Source organism: Huiozyma naganishii, chromosome 1 (genome assembly GCF_000348985.1).
Source record: "Huiozyma naganishii CBS 8797 chromosome 1, complete genome".
Classification (NCBI taxonomy): domain Eukaryota; kingdom Fungi; phylum Ascomycota; class Saccharomycetes; order Saccharomycetales; family Saccharomycetaceae; genus Huiozyma; species Huiozyma naganishii.
The window spans coordinates 823,534-841,079 of record NC_035922.1 but is presented as its reverse complement, the minus strand read 5'-3'; the positions used below and the strand labels follow the sequence as shown (position 1 = coordinate 841,079).

The window sequence follows — 17,546 nt, the reverse complement described above, 5'->3', positions numbered from 1 at the left end:
AAATTCCATTTGCCTAAAGTACTCATCAATGAAAATACTATATGCAACAGTGCATGAGCATATGGCCAAAGTGAACCAGAGTATAGTATTACATTATATATTTACCTATGTATAAAAAAATATGAAACGCCATTCATAGTTGCCTCCCCGTAACCCTGGTTACTGTTTTTTGTTTTTATTAGTGGTGGCCTTATTATTAATGTTATTATTATTTTCATCATTATCATCATCATTAGTAGCAGCAGTAGTAGCGTTATGTGGACTGTTGTTACCGTAACTATTTGAGACTCCATTTTTGTAATTCATCAGCACCTGAGAGTTCAAGTGACCAAAATTGAACAGCTGGAGATCGATGTCCTCGTTATTATAAGAGTTATTCATGGGTAACATTCCGCTACTGTTTTTATTATTGATATCGTGCATGTTAGTCGCAGGACCAAACATATGCGCATTTTGGTCGACATATGACATACGAGATTGGTTGGGAAGTGAAGGCTGCTGTTGCTGCTGTTGTCGCTGCTGCTGCTGTTGTTGTTGTGCTAACCATTTTTTTAACATCGATTCATAGTGCTGTTGTATGCTTGAGTCACCTATAGCCTCCGATTCCAAGTTCATATTCATCCCAGGCTGATAACCGGGGTTTGGAAAATTAGGAATTTCTGCAGCGTTCATGCCACCACCCATGTTTGGGGTCCCGATGTTAGGATTCGCAAAAACAGAAGTTGCAGTGGGAGCGTACTGAGACTTTGCCCGGTCGGACATGTGCTGCATGTTCGGGTTCATATGAGTTGCATTCATATCAGCACCACCATTGCTGTTATTCGGCATATTTCTTGCGTTCATTCTTTCAAACATTTGTTGCATGATAGCTGCAGCATTTCTTGGATTATCAGCTGTCTTTTGGCGCTGGACATGCTGTAGTATTTGCTGTTGCTGCTGTTGTTGCTGTTGCTGTTGTTGTTGCTGCTGCTGTCTTTGATGTTTCATCATGTTTGCCATCTCAGCATAATACATTTGTTGCTGGTGTGGTGTTAGGGGTAGAGTAGATGTCGATGAACGTTGCTGCTGCTGTTGCTGTTGTTGCTGGTGTTGATGTTGAAGCTGCATTTGCTGCTGATGTTGTTGGGGCGGCGGTACTTGGCCCTGTGGAACGGGTCGTTGATGCATTGTTGGTCTCTGTTGTGGTTGACTTTGATGATTGGGGACCATGTTAGGTACTTGTTGATTAGAAAAAGCGACAGGGGATCCAGCCATCTGCGCGCTTTGTTGCATCTGCTGTAGTTGTATTTGTTGCTGTATACTCATTTGCTGTGGCAACGGTCCACTATTTCTCATCATTGTGGGCCCAGCGCTGGGAATCCTCTTGTTCGGATCCTGAATTCCAGCTGGTATATTCGGCTGTTGCTGGGCGTTTAATGAAATTCCTGGATTGCCGGTGGATATTGGGACCGTATGTTGACTGTCAGTTGAATTTGACCTGATGCTCCTTGCTCTTTTATTCTCTATAGTGGCAGAGTCCGTGCTCCCCTCTGAGGAGCCTTGGCGGTACACATTGCCTATAGAAGTGTTCATCATTGGATGTTTTCCCGGAAATTCTGCGTTTGGAAAGTTCCCGTATGGCTTTTGTGGGTATTGTGCCGGTTGTTGGTTCATTGGCAGTGGGGGGTCCCCCCGTGGGCGGTACCTGCTGTGTTTTATTTGTGGCATACTGGGGAATGAATTTGAGTTTACCTCTGGTCTGTTCGTGTTCTCCCCTGGCGTAAACAATGGGTGAACGTAATCAAACTTTGGGTGTTCAATATTGTGAAGAAGATCCATGGGTGAATTTTCCACAAAGTCGTTAAGGAGGTAGAACAGCTGCCACCACTCCAGCAAGAAAGTGTCTGGTGAGTTTATCACCATTTTAGACCTCAGGAGATGATCTGTCGGCAGGTTCTTCAGTTTTTGTGATATATTATTCTGGTTACTACTGGAGTTTTTGTTTGTGTTGTTCGACGGCTCGTCTGGATTTGAGATCGGTATATCTGCCTCCCTGATGAACTGTCTCGCAGTGTCGTAATGTCGATTCTCCAATAGGTAGTTGTAGATATGTGCGTAGAGAAGCTGCCTCGAGTTTCCGGCCATTGCATCAGAAACGACCAACTTTGGATCGTACACGGGTTCCGGTTGTGTCTGTGATTGAAAATCAGCACGGCCAGTAGCACCGTCAACTGGGGGGGCTCCTTGGGCCATTATGGAGGCAGACTGCGGGGTAAACCCTTGTCGCATCCCTGCATTGTGTATATCTGTGTTATTTGTCGCTGCATTCTTACTTCTCGATTTTTTAGGCTGTTTCCGCTTTGGCTTTTGTATAGATGCAGTGCGTTTCATCGAGGATTCGAGTGAGTACCCAGCGGGGGACACCCTATTCGTCATATACATGTGTAGACCATTTTCGGAAGGTAGACCGGCCCCTTCAAAAGTATGGCTTGGATCCATCTCGCCCAGTTGTACACCGTTATTACCGTTCGTTCCTGGGACGTTACCTGCACTATCCATTCGAAAAGGGAGCCTACAGGGATGAGGGGTCGCCAAAAGCCAAAAAGAAAAAAGAAAAAAAGTAAAAGTGGACGAAGGTGGGGGGGAGGAGGGTATAAAAGTATAACACAACAGACTAGAGGTGTTTTTTCCTCGATGTTAAATCAATAATCTTGCTTCACTGCAGATCTTTAGTCTTTTTTTAGTCAATTAGGATTCCTTTCTTTATATTTTCTTTTCCCGAAAGTTTTCTCAGTTTTTCTCTTCCTTTTTTTCGCCGTCAAAATTTTTCTCGAGATTTTACTTTTCCTTTTTTCGTGTTATGTAATTTTCCTGTTCTCTGCGGCTGTTTCTCTGGCGTTTTGAGTCTTGCGCCTTGTGTTTTGTGTTAAGTGTGTCTCTTGGCTGCGAAGTCCCGGTGTAGCAGTAAACAATGAAGAGATTTCAGTTTCTGTTGATCATCGCCCAGATATGGGTGGAGTCCTGGGTGCGGTCGTCCGGGAAAGGGTTGTTGGTTCCCTCGTGAGGCTCGGGTTTGCCCTGTAGAGATCTGTGTATGTTCCTTGCGAAGTGCGTTCGGGTGTTTGCCCCGCGCAGTTTGAGATTTTACAGGGTGTTGGCGATTGAGTCCTCGTGCGACGATTCGAGTGTTGCCTTGCTGGACTGCGACGACGACGATCACAGTGGTGGTGGTTTTGGGCAGTGCAGGGTTCTGTGCCATTTGAAAGATACCTTGGACAGTGCCAGCGCTGGGGGGATTATCCCCACGCAGGCCCACACGCACCACCAGAGTGCACTGCCGTGTCTCCTCGAAAAACTTGAGTTATCCAGAATCACGAACCGTCCCGATCTGATAGCAGTGACGAGGGGTCCCGGGATGCTTGGATCTCTGTCTGTCGGGCTCAATCTGGCCAAGGGGCTGTCGTTAGCTCTGGGTGTGCCCCTCTTGGGCGTAAATCATATGTTGGGACACCTTTTGGTTCCTCGGATGACGGACCCCCGCATCGAGTTCCCGTTCACGAGTCTGCTTGTCAGTGGCGGCCACACAATGCTGGTGCACTCCGAGGATATCATCAACCACAGAATCGTGTGTGATACGATTGACGTTGCCGTCGGCGACTCTCTGGATAAATGTGGACGTGAACTTGGCATTACCGGGATCATGATTGGGAAAGAGATGGAACGTTGGGCCCGCAATGCGGCACAGGGTGAACGGCACCCTTTCAGGTTACCGAATCCTTTGAGTGGGTTCAATAAGGGGAAACTGGCCTTCTCGTTTGCACCATTTGTCACCGCAGTGAAGGAACAACTGAAATTGACCCCCTTGAACGGGACCGACACACAGAAGGGAGTCTTCGCGGGGCAAATTCAGGAAGCAATATTCACTCATCTAATATCCAAGATCAGAGATGTCATGCGGAATCCCTCAGGGAATATACGCACACAGGGTGCAAGAAGCTTTGTTTGTTCGGGCGGTGTCAGTTCCAATGTTGAGTTGAGGAGAAGACTCGAACTCGAACTCAAGGACCACTTCGACAATTTTTACTACCCAGAGGCCGCTTTGTGTACGGACAACGCAGTGATGATCGGATGGACTGGTATTGAACTGATGCGGCACTTTAAAACCACGAAAAATGTCCAGATATATAACGATATGAGTATGTTACCCGTGAGGAAATGGGCGCTTGATGAACTAGCCGCCATATCAGAGTGGAAAAAAGAAAAATATTATGTAAATAACAATGATTATATGAGGTAATCGAACCTGTGAGTGCCACAGGAATATTAGTTAATGCATGCTGATGATGAAGGGATGAGCACAGTTGGATCCTCGTGAGGCTTGCAACTTCTGTAACGATGGGGACTTTGGAATGCGGAGATTCCTGCCTTCTTTTTTTATCTAAATAAAAAACAGAAAACAGGAAGAAGGAGATCAACGCTGGATCTTAATCGATATAACTCGATGTGATGTTTAACTTCTCCAGTAGTTTCCGCCAAGTGGGCATATCCATTTGGAAAATAATATGATTCTGATGAGCATCCTTCCTTTTCTGTTTCTCAATTTCCCTCTCCTCTGGTCTCATTGCTGATATATCATCTTTCACCCTGATAGTCGGAAACCCATCTTGCTCATCCTGCTCTAGCACAATTTTCCCATCTTTCAACAGGAAACTGGTATAGAACAGGTTCTCTACAGATTTGGCGAATGAGTTCGGGTCCAAGCAGAACTTGAAAAGAGATATTTTCTCCATCCCATTCTTATTCAGTAAAGTCTTGAAACACCTCTTGACGTGTTCCGGTGTCGTGACATCTTGGCCATCATTTATATCTGACTTACTAACCTCGTCCGCCTTTGTTGCTTTACCGACTGGGTCGCTTATCCTTGGCCTCGTCCCGTTTTCTCGCCTTTTCTTCTCAACAGAGAAGGGTCCCAGTAAGTGATCGGTTGTCGGGACACCAAGGTTTAAGTTATCAAAAAGAGCACCCATTCTAAACCAGTTGAACTGGTTGAAAGTATTGTATTTTGAGAATTGTTCCAAGAACTCTTTGTTCAGTGTCCTTTCCCTAATCTTTGTAGTGTTTGATCGCGATTCGGAGTCCAGTTCCACATTTTCGTCAACACCGCCATCATCATCATCTGCTGCATTCAAGCCCCTGCCAACAGTCTCCTCTTGTATCCCATTACTTTTGAAATAATCTTGAAGCATATACCGCTTCAGCGAACTCAAAGTATCGCTCAAAGTAATGCTATACCGACCCTCCCCCAATTTCAAATTCTGGACACTGAGGTGCGCCAACTCACTGATGCTCAGCATAGCTCGAGAGTCGTGGGCAAACAGTCCGTTATTCTTCGTCCCACTCATTTTTTGAAAAAGCGAGTCAATCGAATCCAGCTTATTCAGTGTGACGCCAATGTCCCGGTTCTGAATCACCTTTACTCTATCCTTCGAGATGTCATTTTCAAAACTCCTGTAAGCCTGCAACACTTTGAATTCGGCACTTTCACCATCAGTCCCATTCGGTTCGGTTTCATCTAAACCACTTTTCTTTCCCTCCTCCTCTGACGGTTTGTCACCCGTGGATCGTATTTTCTTGCTAACCTCAGCAGCAATTCCATCATTCGCACCAGTATTTTCCCTCGCCCTCTTTTTGGACGGTTCTAGAGCCACAGCCATCTTTTTCCTTTCTTTCTTTCAATCTATACTTCCCCCACAGTATCAGAAAATAATACACTAGAACACTTGCACGGTTCCAAAGACGCTTACTCTACCTCTGGTCTGATTACCTCGTCGTCTGCGTCAGTGCCAGTATCTCAAGAAGTTTCAGTTATACGCCAAAAATATTGTTACCCGCGTTTACTTTCAAAAAAATGGCCGTAACACCGAAAAAGAAAAAGGAAAAATAAGTAGTCGTCTTTAGAAGACCTGCAGATTTTGACGGGGAGTCGGACCGAGGGACAATCGGTGTTGAATTATAGGGATTGCGTTCCTTGTGCACTTTACCGTTACGAGGTTGACTTTAGAATTGCCTATCGCTTTTTGCTTTTGTTCTGGTTGACTGTCAGGATCTTTTTACAGTCTCTTTTCTAGCCGGTTTTCTTCAGAACAGGACGAAAGGAAGGAGAGAAGACTATAAGAATAATCATAGCAGACTGTTCTCTGGTACACGATGGACGATTTTGGGCACAGTCAGAATCTGAATGGAATTTTTCCGGATAATTTTGGTCTGCTACCGAACGAGGTGTTTTCCCCGGAAGAATCCGGTCAGTTGAACAATGGGGGTGCATTAAATTCGAATGAAAATGAGGATGGTCACGGTTCATATGACGGTATGGCCCGCGGAGATAGAGACGCACATGACCGTGAGCACGGCCACGACTCTCAAGATGAAACAAGCCATGCGAGGGCAAAGAGGAAGAGGGCTAAGGGGGAAACCCTGGATATTTTGGAAAAAGAGTTTGAGACCAACCCGAGTCCTTCGATCGATCAGAGGAAAGTTATTGCGAAAATGATAGATATGCCGATGAAAAATGTGACAATATGGTTTCAAAACAGAAGGGCCAAGTTCAAGAAAAACAGAATGAAGAATTTAGCAAACAGGCAAGAGGGAACATCATCCATACATGGCGGAAATAGCTATTTGGATCTGAATTTTTTTGACAGAATTCCTCTCAACATCAATAAAAACTACTACTTCATCGACATATGTTCGATCACTGTGGGTGCCTGGAATAGAATGAAAAGTGGCTCCCTATTGAAAATGAAATTTCCTCTGCTACAGATGCTCAAGAATCTGTCGCCACAGTCAATAAATTCTATTATGCTGAACTCCACAGACCTTCTGGTCCTGATATCCAAAAAGAATTTTGAAATCAATTATTTTTTCAGTGCAATGGCCAACAGCACTAAGATTCTTTTCAGAATCTTCTATCCCATAGATGCAGTAACGAATTGTTCCTTAAGTTTGGAATCCGATGATGCCATCATCAGATACAATCGGGATACAGGGAAGCCCATGAAAACTTCGGGCCGTGACAACGAGGATAGCGATGACGACGGTACTTTGAACGATGAGAATAGTAACGCATTCGGTGAACTAAAGCTAACAGTGGATAAGCCACCGAATTTTGCTGTTTATTTTTTGAATGAATCCGGTGCGGATAACAACACGGCAAACCTTTGGTCCATTTGCGAGGATTTCTCGGAGGGTAAACAAGTAAGTGACGCATTTGTGGGTGGCTCTAATGTACCCCATACATTGAAAGGTCTGCAAGGTTCCTTAAGGTTTATGAATTCTTTAATTTTGGACTACAAGTCAACGAACCATATAATAGCACCTCCACCGCAACAAACAGATATAATGTCGGGCTTAACTCCCTTGACAGAAATGGTCACAGATAAAAACGGCTTAGGCATACCGATGGCAATGTCTTTACCAATAACTGATCAAATACCCTTAACGGAGTCAATCTTACAAGAGCAGCACGATCAACAAAATAATATTCTTTACAATAACCAGATGACACACCTTGACCCTGCTCGGCGGACACCTTCGAGCACACTCTACTCACCACTGAACAATAATGATAATCCTCATAATCACGGCAATAATAATAATCATAATCATCATCCTAATAGTCAAGCCGATCCTCAACCGTTACCTGGGCGTGACTTTATTGGTACGAACACTAACATCAATAATAATAGCAGCAACGATAATACAGGTACTAGTAATGGTGAAATTAATATCAATAATAATGCTAACCTGCGCATCTCTTTGGGGCAAACTGAATTAGACTCGTTGAACCTTGGAGCAAATCAATTTTTTTTCGACAGCACAGACTTGCTGAATAGTAGCGATAACATTTTATCGGCTCTACATGATATCCAACAGACCCCTGGTGATCAGAATAACCGCAACAACAACGAAGAAAACTTTGAGAGTGGATATACAGCAGACAATGTTACAGGAAACAATGCCGGTAATGACAGTCCTTCTGCGAACGTCGGCAATGCATCTGATTTAAACGTTTCTTTCTTTCACCATTGAGTAATCGTTGCATATGTGCACTGATAGTTTATCTGGCATCGAATATATTAGAAATTAAATATTTATATACAGTAGTATTTACAGTGTTCTCGCATCAGAAAGTGCTTTCACTTTTTCTAAAATACATTCCGCGTGATTGAACCTGCTACACGGAAATGGATGTCCGGGCAGAAACGGTTAGATGCTCCATTTAGAGCTTCTTTGAATATCAACCGCAATAGAAGATACTCCATTTGCGTCTACATCAGTATCATCTCTCTTATGTTCAATTATGACCTTGTTGATGGTATCATTCTTTTTTTCCAGAAATAAACCTATGAGCTCTGAGTTCGCCCCTCTTTGCGTCGGTTTCAACTTCAAAAGGGTTTGGTATGTCTTGTAAGCCTGCATCCATTGTTTGGACTGTACACAACAATCAAAGTAACCAAAGTAGCTCTCCAAATCAAACAACTCCATTCCCAATTTAAACCATTCTTGTGCTTTATCGAGGTTCTTGAAATATTGAGCTTCTAAATATCCCAGTGTCTTAAAAGCTTCCTTAAAACCTTGGGTACAACATTGTTCGAGTAGCACCCGGGCTTTAACTGGATCATAATTCACGTGGATTTGGGATAGGTAAAAATAGGATTTGACGCAATCCTGTAACTTAGAAGTTCCTATAGCCTCCAAAAAATACTGTTCGGCAATCGAAACGTTACTGAAACCACCTTTTCTGAATTCCAACTCCCCCAACTTTTCCAAAACCTGGGGTCTCCATATACCGTCTTTACCCTGAGGTACTATTTTCAAATACTGTGAATACCACTTTGCACTCTCTTCAGGTTGGCTAACTGAATAGTTTAGATCTCCAACTACTTTTAGTGCAAGGGGGTGGTTCTTTTGCACCAGTGCTTTCAGTAGTTTTGAGCAGTGATTCACATCATTCGTGCTGTTGCCCTTAGCATTGTTTAGCACATCGAAACAAAGGAGTGAAATTGCATCCGCTTGGCCCAGTAACGCTGCTTTCTTCAAGAAGTAAAGTTCCATGTATTTCAGTGTCTCATTCTGTTGTTTTGTCTGCTTCTTAACCTCAAACAACACCCTATTCATCAAAAATAGTGTATTAGGATTTCCAGATATACCTGAACTATCAATCAACTTACCATTTTCATGAAGCTGACGGTATAATGGTATAATATTTCGTGATGTAACATTACTATCAAGTTTGAATAAGATCCTGTTTATAAGCTTCTTCGACGGAAAGATTTTGCCAAAGGGTTGTCGCAATCCTGATGACATTGCAAAGATACATACAGTCCCACTATTTGACGAGACAGTTGTTTACCTCTTCTGCAACACCTTTGTTAAGGAACTGTGATGCCTTTATGGTGTGATATTATCACAGCATGTTTTTTTCCAAACATAAAATGACCGTTATTACGTACAGAATAAAATGCTATATTCAGCTGAGTATCAACTGCTAGAGATGTTGATATCTGCTGGGTTTGAAGGTGACGGCAACTCTTTGAAATACGCGGACTCAAGGCATTGCACGGTACTCCATCGATTCCCTGGGTTCATTTCCAGCATCCCACACATTAGGTTGAGTGCGCTGGATGAGACGGCGATGAATCTGTTCCTGAGCTCATCCCTCGAAGGCGGTGGGTAAATCTGTAATTTATTGTATGATGGGAACATCGAGACGCTGGGCCAGTCTTTTTCTGTTGGCGTTCCCAATGCTCGGAATGTGACCTCCATTTGATCTACGTCATCCTTGCCTGGCAAGTACGGAACTCTAAGTAGCATTTCGGCAAATATAACTCCAACGGACCATACATCAACGGCGTAGGTGTAGTGTTTAGCACCAAACAGTAGCTCAGGTGCCCTATACCACCTTGTTACGACATTGGAAGTCAAGATCTCCCTGGGGTTGGGCACAGCTCGGGCCAACCCGAAATCTGCCACTTTGATAATACCTTCTGGCGAGATCAGAAGATTGTTAGGCTTCAAATCTCTATGCAATACAAAATTTCTATGGCAATGGTGGACCCCTCTCAAAGTCATCAACAGCCACGACTTGATGTCTGCCTGTGTAAACAGTACCGACTTGTCCTTGATTACCACTTCTAAGTCACTGGGAAGAAACTCTAAAACAAGATTCAAATTATTGTATGCCATAAATATATCCATTAGTCTGATAACGTTTGGATGTTCCAGTTCTTGCAGGTACTTCACCTCTCTAATAGCCGACATATCTAACCCATCCTTGAATTCAGATGTTTTGATTTCTTTGATAGCGATCTTCTTCGAGTCGCTTTGCCTTGTTCCAAGATAAACAACGGCATAAGTACCCTCACCAACCTTATTTTCCTTCGAATATGATTCACGCATTTTTCAGAATAATAAGTCTTCGCTGGTAGGTCGGCTGGTATCCAATACTGGTATCTCTTCTGCCCTCTCTGTGTACTTCTGTATGTTTCAATCCATGTCGCTTTCGAGTGAAAAATTCATTCACAAGTCACTTTCGAAATTATATGCTGTCCGTAGTGTACCTTTCTGAATAGCATCAACCAGATGTAAGGTTCAGTCTCGTGAGACTCGTTGTTGCATCGCAACATGGTTGATGCTGAGCTTGATGATAAGGCTTACTACCATCAAGAATCTTTTGTGGCCATCGCACAGATGGAAAGATATACAATAGAGCATGTTGGAGCATGGTCCGAATCCAAAGAAAAATCATTCTGGATCAAAGTGAAGAACGTCACGGCTTTATCTTATAGAGTAGGGTATTTGGCTGGTCCATTTGCTCTTTACGTTGATTTGAGCAACGAAGCTTTCGACCATTCAGCGAAATATGATGACGACGAAGTTGCATATACACCTCTAATAAAGAGTAACTTACAATCACAGCAGAGCTTTTATATGGAGGTACCGCTTCAGAAAGGGGGTGAGAACAGACGCATTTGCTGGGTCTTAAATATTGTTAGCGAGGTTCTGTTTAACAAAAAGGCGCAGGTGTCTTTTGAACTGGCCCTTGGACCAACCAAGCATAGTTTACGCTCAAAACAATTGAGAAAAGTAAAACTGTTCAATGATGGGATTCTGAAAGTTACAAGGCATACTACACAAGATTTATGGGCAATTCCCAATAGCATTAAAACGGTAAAGACCAAAATTCATTTGGTGGTTCTTACCCACGGTGTACACTCCAATGTAACAACGGACATGCTTTACTTGAAAGAGCAAATTGAACGTATGTGTAGGGCTAACTCTAAGGAACACGAAATATGCGTTGTAGACGGCTTTAAAGGGAACGTTGGTGAAACTGAGCGGGGAATCAGGAATCAGGGAATCAATGTTGCAAAATACATTGCCCAAGAATTATTCTCGGAAAGAGTTAAGAAGATATCTTTTATCGGTCATTCACTAGGTGGTGTTGTTCAAACTTTTGCCATTGCATATCTTGCAATCATGTATCCCGATTTTTTTAACAGGGTCTCCCCTGTAAATTTCATTACTATGGCATCGCCATTGCTTGGTATAAGTGTGAAGGGCCGTTCCAATTACATAAACTACTCACTAAATGCTGGTCTAATGGGACAGACCGGGCTGGATCTCAATCTGGCTAAAGACAATGCAAACGATGGGGTACCGTTATTGTATTCTCTGTCTGGAGATCCTGTACACAGCATATTACAGAGGTTTCAGAGAAGGACCATCTACTGTAATGCAATTCACGATGGGATTGTGCCCTTATACACGTCATCGTTGTTATACCTAGACTACGAGGACGTACTAGCAAAACTATATCGACAAACGGACCATGCGATCAATAAAAACGCCAAGCAAGCTGTTAAAAAACTGCCGAAGAGCTCGGCGATTGGGTCAATGACCTCAATGATAAATGTAAAAAGACCTAGAAAGCAGTTTATTATGGACCCTGAGAGTAGGACGGGTACCATAGTGCACGATAAACTGTATACCCCACAAGATATCGAAAGGGTACGGGAGCAATACAGAGATACGCTATTGAGAAAGCATATAGGGTCACGCATCACATCAGAGCGGAATACGAGCGAGCCAAGCATGCTCGAGACGATGGCCAACAATTGGCACGAAGGAATCGAATGGCGCAAAGTAGTGGTCGCCATACAGAGCGGCGACGCCCACAACAACATGGTAGTAAGGAGAGAATTCGGAAATGCGTACGGCTGGCCCGTGGTGGACCACCTCCTCGAGAACCACTTTGCAGCAGCCGTCACGGGCGCAGTCGTATCTTCCGCAGTGGGGGACCACGAGACCGCATCTGCCAGCAACCAGCCACCGCAAAATGTGGACCCAAATAAGCTGTACTCCTGGATCACACGTGTCGACCGCCACTGCTCAAACGGACTCCTCCCGCACGCCAGCAACCTCCTCGAGCGGTCCTTCCGGTAGCAGCGAGTTCCTTCTACGTCATTCCCGCAGTTGGCGGGGCGGAGTGGGGTTGCAGCTCAAGAGGGGAAAAAAAGACCTTACGTGAGCAGCAAAATTATATTCCAAAAAAATCTTATACTATATAAAGGGTGGGTTACTTTCCATATGCTGAGTAGATGCGACAGGTAGGACGTGGTACGACAATCGGGTAACAGTGACCAACAGAGGCGAAAGATAGGAACTTTAATATGAATCATAATTTTGAGGGGATTAAACGGCCGGTGAAAATTCAGGAATTTAGAGTTGCAGTCCGGGAGATGTCTAATGATGAACTTGCTAACGTAAGACGCGAGATCGAAAACAGCACGGCGCATCTGAATAGGTCGAATGCACGGCTGAGAAGATATATCTCCAAGATTGGGGGTGAGAAACCTCAGAGGGATGAGTTTGATCTCGACGACGAAGATGACGAGAATTTGAACATTGACTCAAGTGATCTTCAGTTGTTCAACGATTCTATAAGGGAAAATGAGATTGTTTTGGACAATTACAGAGAGATCATTGAAGCCTTGGATCAAGAAGATATATACAGAGCTACTGGTAAACCTGCCGGGGGAAGTGTAGCTGATTCTTCTGACTCTGCATCTAAAAGGGAGACCCCACAAGACATCCCAGCCGTCATCGATCTTTGAGTAAAGTCATAGGGTTGGTAATCTCAAAATTTTCACATTCTCGTCTTCGTCTTACATTCCTTTTGTGGTTTTGTACAGCTACATAATACATTCTATAGGGTTTTATGTTTTCAAAGTCTTAGACTACATGTGTTGAACCGTGTACGAGTGGACGATCACAGCAGTTGCAGTTTGGATGTTCATTGACCTGATGACTCCAAACTGTTTGATCTCCAAACAAAGATCCAGCTCCTCTAAAAGATGGCCCGGAATACCGTGTGCTTCGGTACCGAGCAGAATCAAAGATTTCTTCGGGAAATGGTAATCGTTATCCAATTTCACAGACTTGTCAGTTTGCTCCAGCCCAATTAGTGTATAACCTTCCCCTTTTTTCTCCTTCATAAAACTGGCTATGTCATTAACGGGAACCTCCTGCATCGGCATCCATTTATCTGCCGTAACTGCTACGTTCTTGAACTGAGGATGCTTCTTAGCTCGTATGTCCTGTATTGTCAATAGCTCGGCCCCTAAAACGTCACAGAGTCTACATATGCCACCGAGGTTCGGTGGCTTGTCAACGAGGGAAGCAACAACTATCAAACTCGAGCGTTTAACGGTGTCAGTCGATTTCTTGTTATTCAAATCCAGCACAGTCTCCCAAGCACCGCTTTTTGTCTGTAATGGCGAGATCTCGGTACTCTGCGCGCAGTCTGGGACACCCTCATCTACAGTATCAGTGGTGGTACCCCTTTTGCCCAACCACAGATGACTGTCATCAGCGCCAAAATCCACAAATGAACGAACTTCTGGAAATTCAGCCATGTATTGCTGAAATTCGGCAGTACCAATATAGAGAGGGTCATGATCCGTTGTCTTCCGAATTACACCGCCAAATATGCCCGTCAGAGTGAAATCTTTCTTGATATCCCAAACATTCGCATCACCGCTTCTGTATTGGCCGATGACCTCCGTCTTTTTTGCGTTGTCGTACAAGTTCTTGACAGTTTCTCGCAAAGTGGAGTCCTTCAACTCGTCCTTGAAATGAGGCCAAAAGGACAACATTAAAGAATTAGAGAAATGCCTTACGAGAGGTTTGTTGGATCCTGCATTGGGGATCAAAAAACAGATGAACCTACTCAGCAGACGTTGATGATCCTGAGAACTTGCCCCCTTAAGTGCAAGGAATAAAATTTTGGTTGCACTTACAACCAGAGTTGGCTTGCTATGGTCTATCAATAAATCAAAGAGATAATCCTCAATCATGTTCGGCTTCTCAGAATCATTGTATGTTTCAGCTAGTTCCAATCCAAGAAACCATTCTTTGTAAATCCTGACAAGGGGAGAAGCCTCGTTTTCTATACTTTCCAACACAGATAAAATCATGCTTTCGCTTGCTCTGTTTTCACAACGTGAAGACGAAAGAAGCAACAGTTGCCATTCCAATAGCCTTTGGTTTTCCTCTATCGCATCAATCCGTTTCTTGGAGGTTAGTAGGTTGGTACTGTGTACTAAATAATCCCGGATTTGTTGGCCAAATACTGGTCCAGAGAGGATCGCACCAGCTATAGCCCAAACTTTGCTGCTGATTTCGAAATCGTTGTAAACCAGATGATACAATTTCTCTGTGTTTTCAGCTCCAAAATACTCATCATAAATGAAAGATACGACTGTTTTCAAATGAAAGATATTCTGCTCCATTTGAGGCTGTACAATGACAGATATGAGGAGATCTGCAAGCCAAATGTACGATTCCTTATTTTTAAAAGATTTCGAGTAACTGTTCAGAAAAACAGCAAGATTACCAGAGATGGCAGGTAAAAATACCCTTCTTGCGTACCCCAATTTGGCAACCTGTTTGCCATACACCAATAAATTCTTTTGCATAGTCAAAGATTGCTCGGTAGCATATCTCAAGATATGACTGTCAAAAAGGATATTAATCAGTTGGATATGCAATTGACTTTCCTTTAACACCAACCTTTCCTCATTAATACTTTCCCAGATTGTAGATGCAATGTCATAAATAATTAGTAAATTCTCAACGTTTACATCTGAGTTGGAAAGAATGTCTCTACACAGGGATGTGATGGATACGTTACCTGAGTAGTTGCAATTATCATCAAAAACGTTTGATTTTGCCAATATTAAAACACCGTTTACATCTTCTGACGATATATCGGAGTGATAAGTTAAGGAAACAAACCAAAAGAAACGGCCGTATGCTTCATCTTTCAACTTATTATCCACAGTTTGTTTGAAATATGATGTGATACCAGAGTACAGACGACACAAACGCTCGTGCCCAATTTGTCCAAGTTGTTGTTTTAGTATTTCAGCCGGAATATTTGCAAATATCTCCATTTTGTAAGGTGTGAATGCAATCAGTAGATTTTCAAAGAAGCCTGGCACATTTATTGATTTGAATGATTCTACAGGCAAAGTTTGAATATCACCGGTAGGTTCCGTAGTACTGTACTTGGAAGGTTGTTCGATTGTCAGTAGAAGATCCCTTTCTTGTTCAAGTTTAACCTGGTCAAACCACATGTCTTTTTTTAGTTCATAAAGAAAGTCAGTGAGTTTGATTAAGATAACTGAATTAATTTTATTCAAGTTTATCATTGTATCCACGCTTCTATACCGGCCATTATTGTCTTTGAATGGGATAGTGATTTTTTGGCTATTTGGTTTTTGATCAGTTGACAAGCCAGCATCCAGATGATTTAATTTGCAGAGGCATTTCCTCAAGTGGAAAAGCGCAACATCTACCCACACTTCAGGAGTAACATCATCCGAGACATAATTTAAGCAGTTCCAATATAAGGTTTGCATGGTTGTTTCAAAAATTAGTTCTTCGCATTCAAATTCGAATAGCTTCCGGAATAACAATATATGCTCATTCGTTATAGACTTGTTACCCTTGCTTTCTAAAAAACGATACAATCCAAGTGATACGTATATTCTAGCAGGATCGAACGCGGCACCAAATTGAATCAACAACAATAAAATTTCTTTTATGGTTTCCTGTTCAAGGCCGTTACTATTGTTCAAGATTCTACTAACAAATCTAGCCACGCGTTCACCATGAGGGCAATCTTGTGCATAATGGGAATTGTTCTTAATCGCTTTGAAGTAATGGGCTTGCATTAATGTCGGTAAAATAGTCTCTGTTAGGATTCTCAGGTTAGAGGTAAATATAGATGGATTTTGCACTTCCAGGATCAACGACACAACATACTTTCTGACGCTTTCCATAGATGCTCTCAAACCAGTGGAAAACAAGATCAGACCCCAACTGGGATCTAAAAACTTGCTATCAAATATGCTCAAAATATCAGTACGAGCTTCCTGAATTTGATTTAGGGCGGTATCTAATGCAACTATCTCGTACAAGGTTGTGAATTTTTTCCATGTTTCTATAATGTCGGCACCTTCTCGCTGATCCCATATAAATAACTCTGCAGAAAACGTCTCGTTTGTGTTTGTAGACAAACGTTGAACTGATAATTTCAGCACAGCTTGGCCTAATTTTCTGTATTCATGTACTTTATGGTTTAAAGAGTCCTGCAAAAAGCCCCAATATTCCCTAGTTTTCATGAAAGATATAAGGCCGTTAGAAATATTAGCGTTGGATAGTATTCTTAGCAAGAACGTCAAGATGTTCCTTTCCTTCCACTCCCTGGTTGCTCCTGGATTATTCATTCGTTTAATTAATTTCCAAGTCAAGCTATCAAATTCAGAGTCAGCTGAGCAAGCTTGGTTTATGCATTTAAACCTCCAACGAATGAGTTTGGAGCAGCTTAGTGCAATGTTTTCTATATTACAGCCAATTAATGGGATAAGCAATCTATCCAATTCATTGGATTTTTGATCCTGCAATTTGGAGTCATCTTCCTCGATTGATAAAAAATGTAGTTCAACTAATGATAACAATAATAAAAGTTCCGTTTCGTCACTCATATTTCCCTCTTCTAAAGCAAAAGGACTTGTTTTCAGATCAATGAATTTTGACACGATTTCACTAAAAAAGAGTTCATCATATAGGGCATTTCTCCTCTCCTTGATAAAAGAAAGTATTTTAGAATAGGTCCAGTCATAAAACTGATCCTGTAATTTTGGAATAGTCTTGATATACTCAAACAAAGTCAGCAGTTCATGATGTTCTTGTAGCAGCTCCTGCATGTCGCATCTATTATTTTTATCATTTTGGAAATCGGAGAAGAATTCCGATACGGCATGTTCAAATTTCTCAAATAATTTCCCTAAAACTGCTTCATGTCCAAACAAGTCAATAGCTGTAACATTGATTATTTCGAGTGCTTGCTCCAATTCATCTTGATTAATTAAAGTGCTAACCAACTCCAATTGAGTCGATTCCGGCAAGTACTTCAAAATAACAGCACTATTTGACATATT

At 42.6% G+C, this 17,546-nt stretch overlaps 9 protein-coding genes across 9 annotated transcripts; 4 read left to right on the top strand and 5 right to left on the bottom strand.

Moving 5' to 3' along the window:
- Window positions 1-159: 159 nt before the first annotated feature.
- Window positions 160-2,538, bottom strand: KNAG0A05630 (uncharacterized protein; the record flags this gene model as incomplete). Its single annotated transcript, XM_022609963.1, has 1 exon — window positions 160-2,538. One exon carries the CDS (start codon window positions 2,536-2,538, stop codon window positions 160-162), a length of 2,379 nt encoding a protein of 792 aa, XP_022462473.1.
- A 535-nt stretch (window positions 2,539-3,073) lies between these two features.
- QRI7 (putative N(6)-L-threonylcarbamoyladenine synthase) lies at window positions 3,074-4,276 on the top strand (the record flags this gene model as incomplete). The annotated part of the gene is made up of 1 exon (XM_022609952.1): window positions 3,074-4,276. One exon carries the CDS (start codon window positions 3,074-3,076, stop codon window positions 4,274-4,276), a length of 1,203 nt encoding a protein of 400 aa, XP_022462472.1.
- A 187-nt stretch (window positions 4,277-4,463) lies between these two features.
- On the bottom strand, window positions 4,464-5,693 carry NSE4 (Smc5-Smc6 complex subunit NSE4; the record flags this gene model as incomplete). Its single annotated transcript, XM_022609941.1, has 1 exon — window positions 4,464-5,693. The coding sequence occupies one exon, from the start codon at window positions 5,691-5,693 to the stop codon at window positions 4,464-4,466; it is 1,230 nt and encodes a 409-aa protein (XP_022462471.1).
- Window positions 5,694-6,186: 493 nt separating this feature from the next.
- PHO2 (Pho2p) lies at window positions 6,187-8,067 on the top strand (the record flags this gene model as incomplete). Its single annotated transcript, XM_022609930.1, has 1 exon — window positions 6,187-8,067. One exon carries the CDS (start codon window positions 6,187-6,189, stop codon window positions 8,065-8,067), a length of 1,881 nt encoding a protein of 626 aa, XP_022462470.1.
- Window positions 8,068-8,244: 177 nt separating this feature from the next.
- MSS2 (Mss2p) lies at window positions 8,245-9,345 on the bottom strand (the record flags this gene model as incomplete). The annotated part of the gene is made up of 1 exon (XM_022609919.1): window positions 8,245-9,345. The coding sequence occupies one exon, from the start codon at window positions 9,343-9,345 to the stop codon at window positions 8,245-8,247; it is 1,101 nt and encodes a 366-aa protein (XP_022462469.1).
- Window positions 9,346-9,519: 174 nt separating this feature from the next.
- Window positions 9,520-10,437, bottom strand: KIN28 (TFIIH complex serine/threonine-protein kinase subunit KIN28; the record flags this gene model as incomplete). The annotated part of the gene is made up of 1 exon (XM_022609908.1): window positions 9,520-10,437. One exon carries the CDS (start codon window positions 10,435-10,437, stop codon window positions 9,520-9,522), a length of 918 nt encoding a protein of 305 aa, XP_022462468.1.
- Window positions 10,438-10,662: 225 nt separating this feature from the next.
- Window positions 10,663-12,483, top strand: KNAG0A05570 (putative lipase; the record flags this gene model as incomplete). The annotated part of the gene is made up of 1 exon (XM_022609897.1): window positions 10,663-12,483. The coding sequence occupies one exon, from the start codon at window positions 10,663-10,665 to the stop codon at window positions 12,481-12,483; it is 1,821 nt and encodes a 606-aa protein (XP_022462467.1).
- A 227-nt stretch (window positions 12,484-12,710) lies between these two features.
- TMA17 (Tma17p) lies at window positions 12,711-13,154 on the top strand (the record flags this gene model as incomplete). The annotated part of the gene is made up of 1 exon (XM_022609885.1): window positions 12,711-13,154. One exon carries the CDS (start codon window positions 12,711-12,713, stop codon window positions 13,152-13,154), a length of 444 nt encoding a protein of 147 aa, XP_022462466.1.
- A 123-nt stretch (window positions 13,155-13,277) lies between these two features.
- On the bottom strand, window positions 13,278-17,543 carry TRM3 (tRNA (guanosine(18)-2'-O)-methyltransferase; the record flags this gene model as incomplete). The annotated part of the gene is made up of 1 exon (XM_022609874.1): window positions 13,278-17,543. The coding sequence occupies one exon, from the start codon at window positions 17,541-17,543 to the stop codon at window positions 13,278-13,280; it is 4,266 nt and encodes a 1,421-aa protein (XP_022462465.1).
- Window positions 17,544-17,546: the final 3 nt, after the last annotated feature.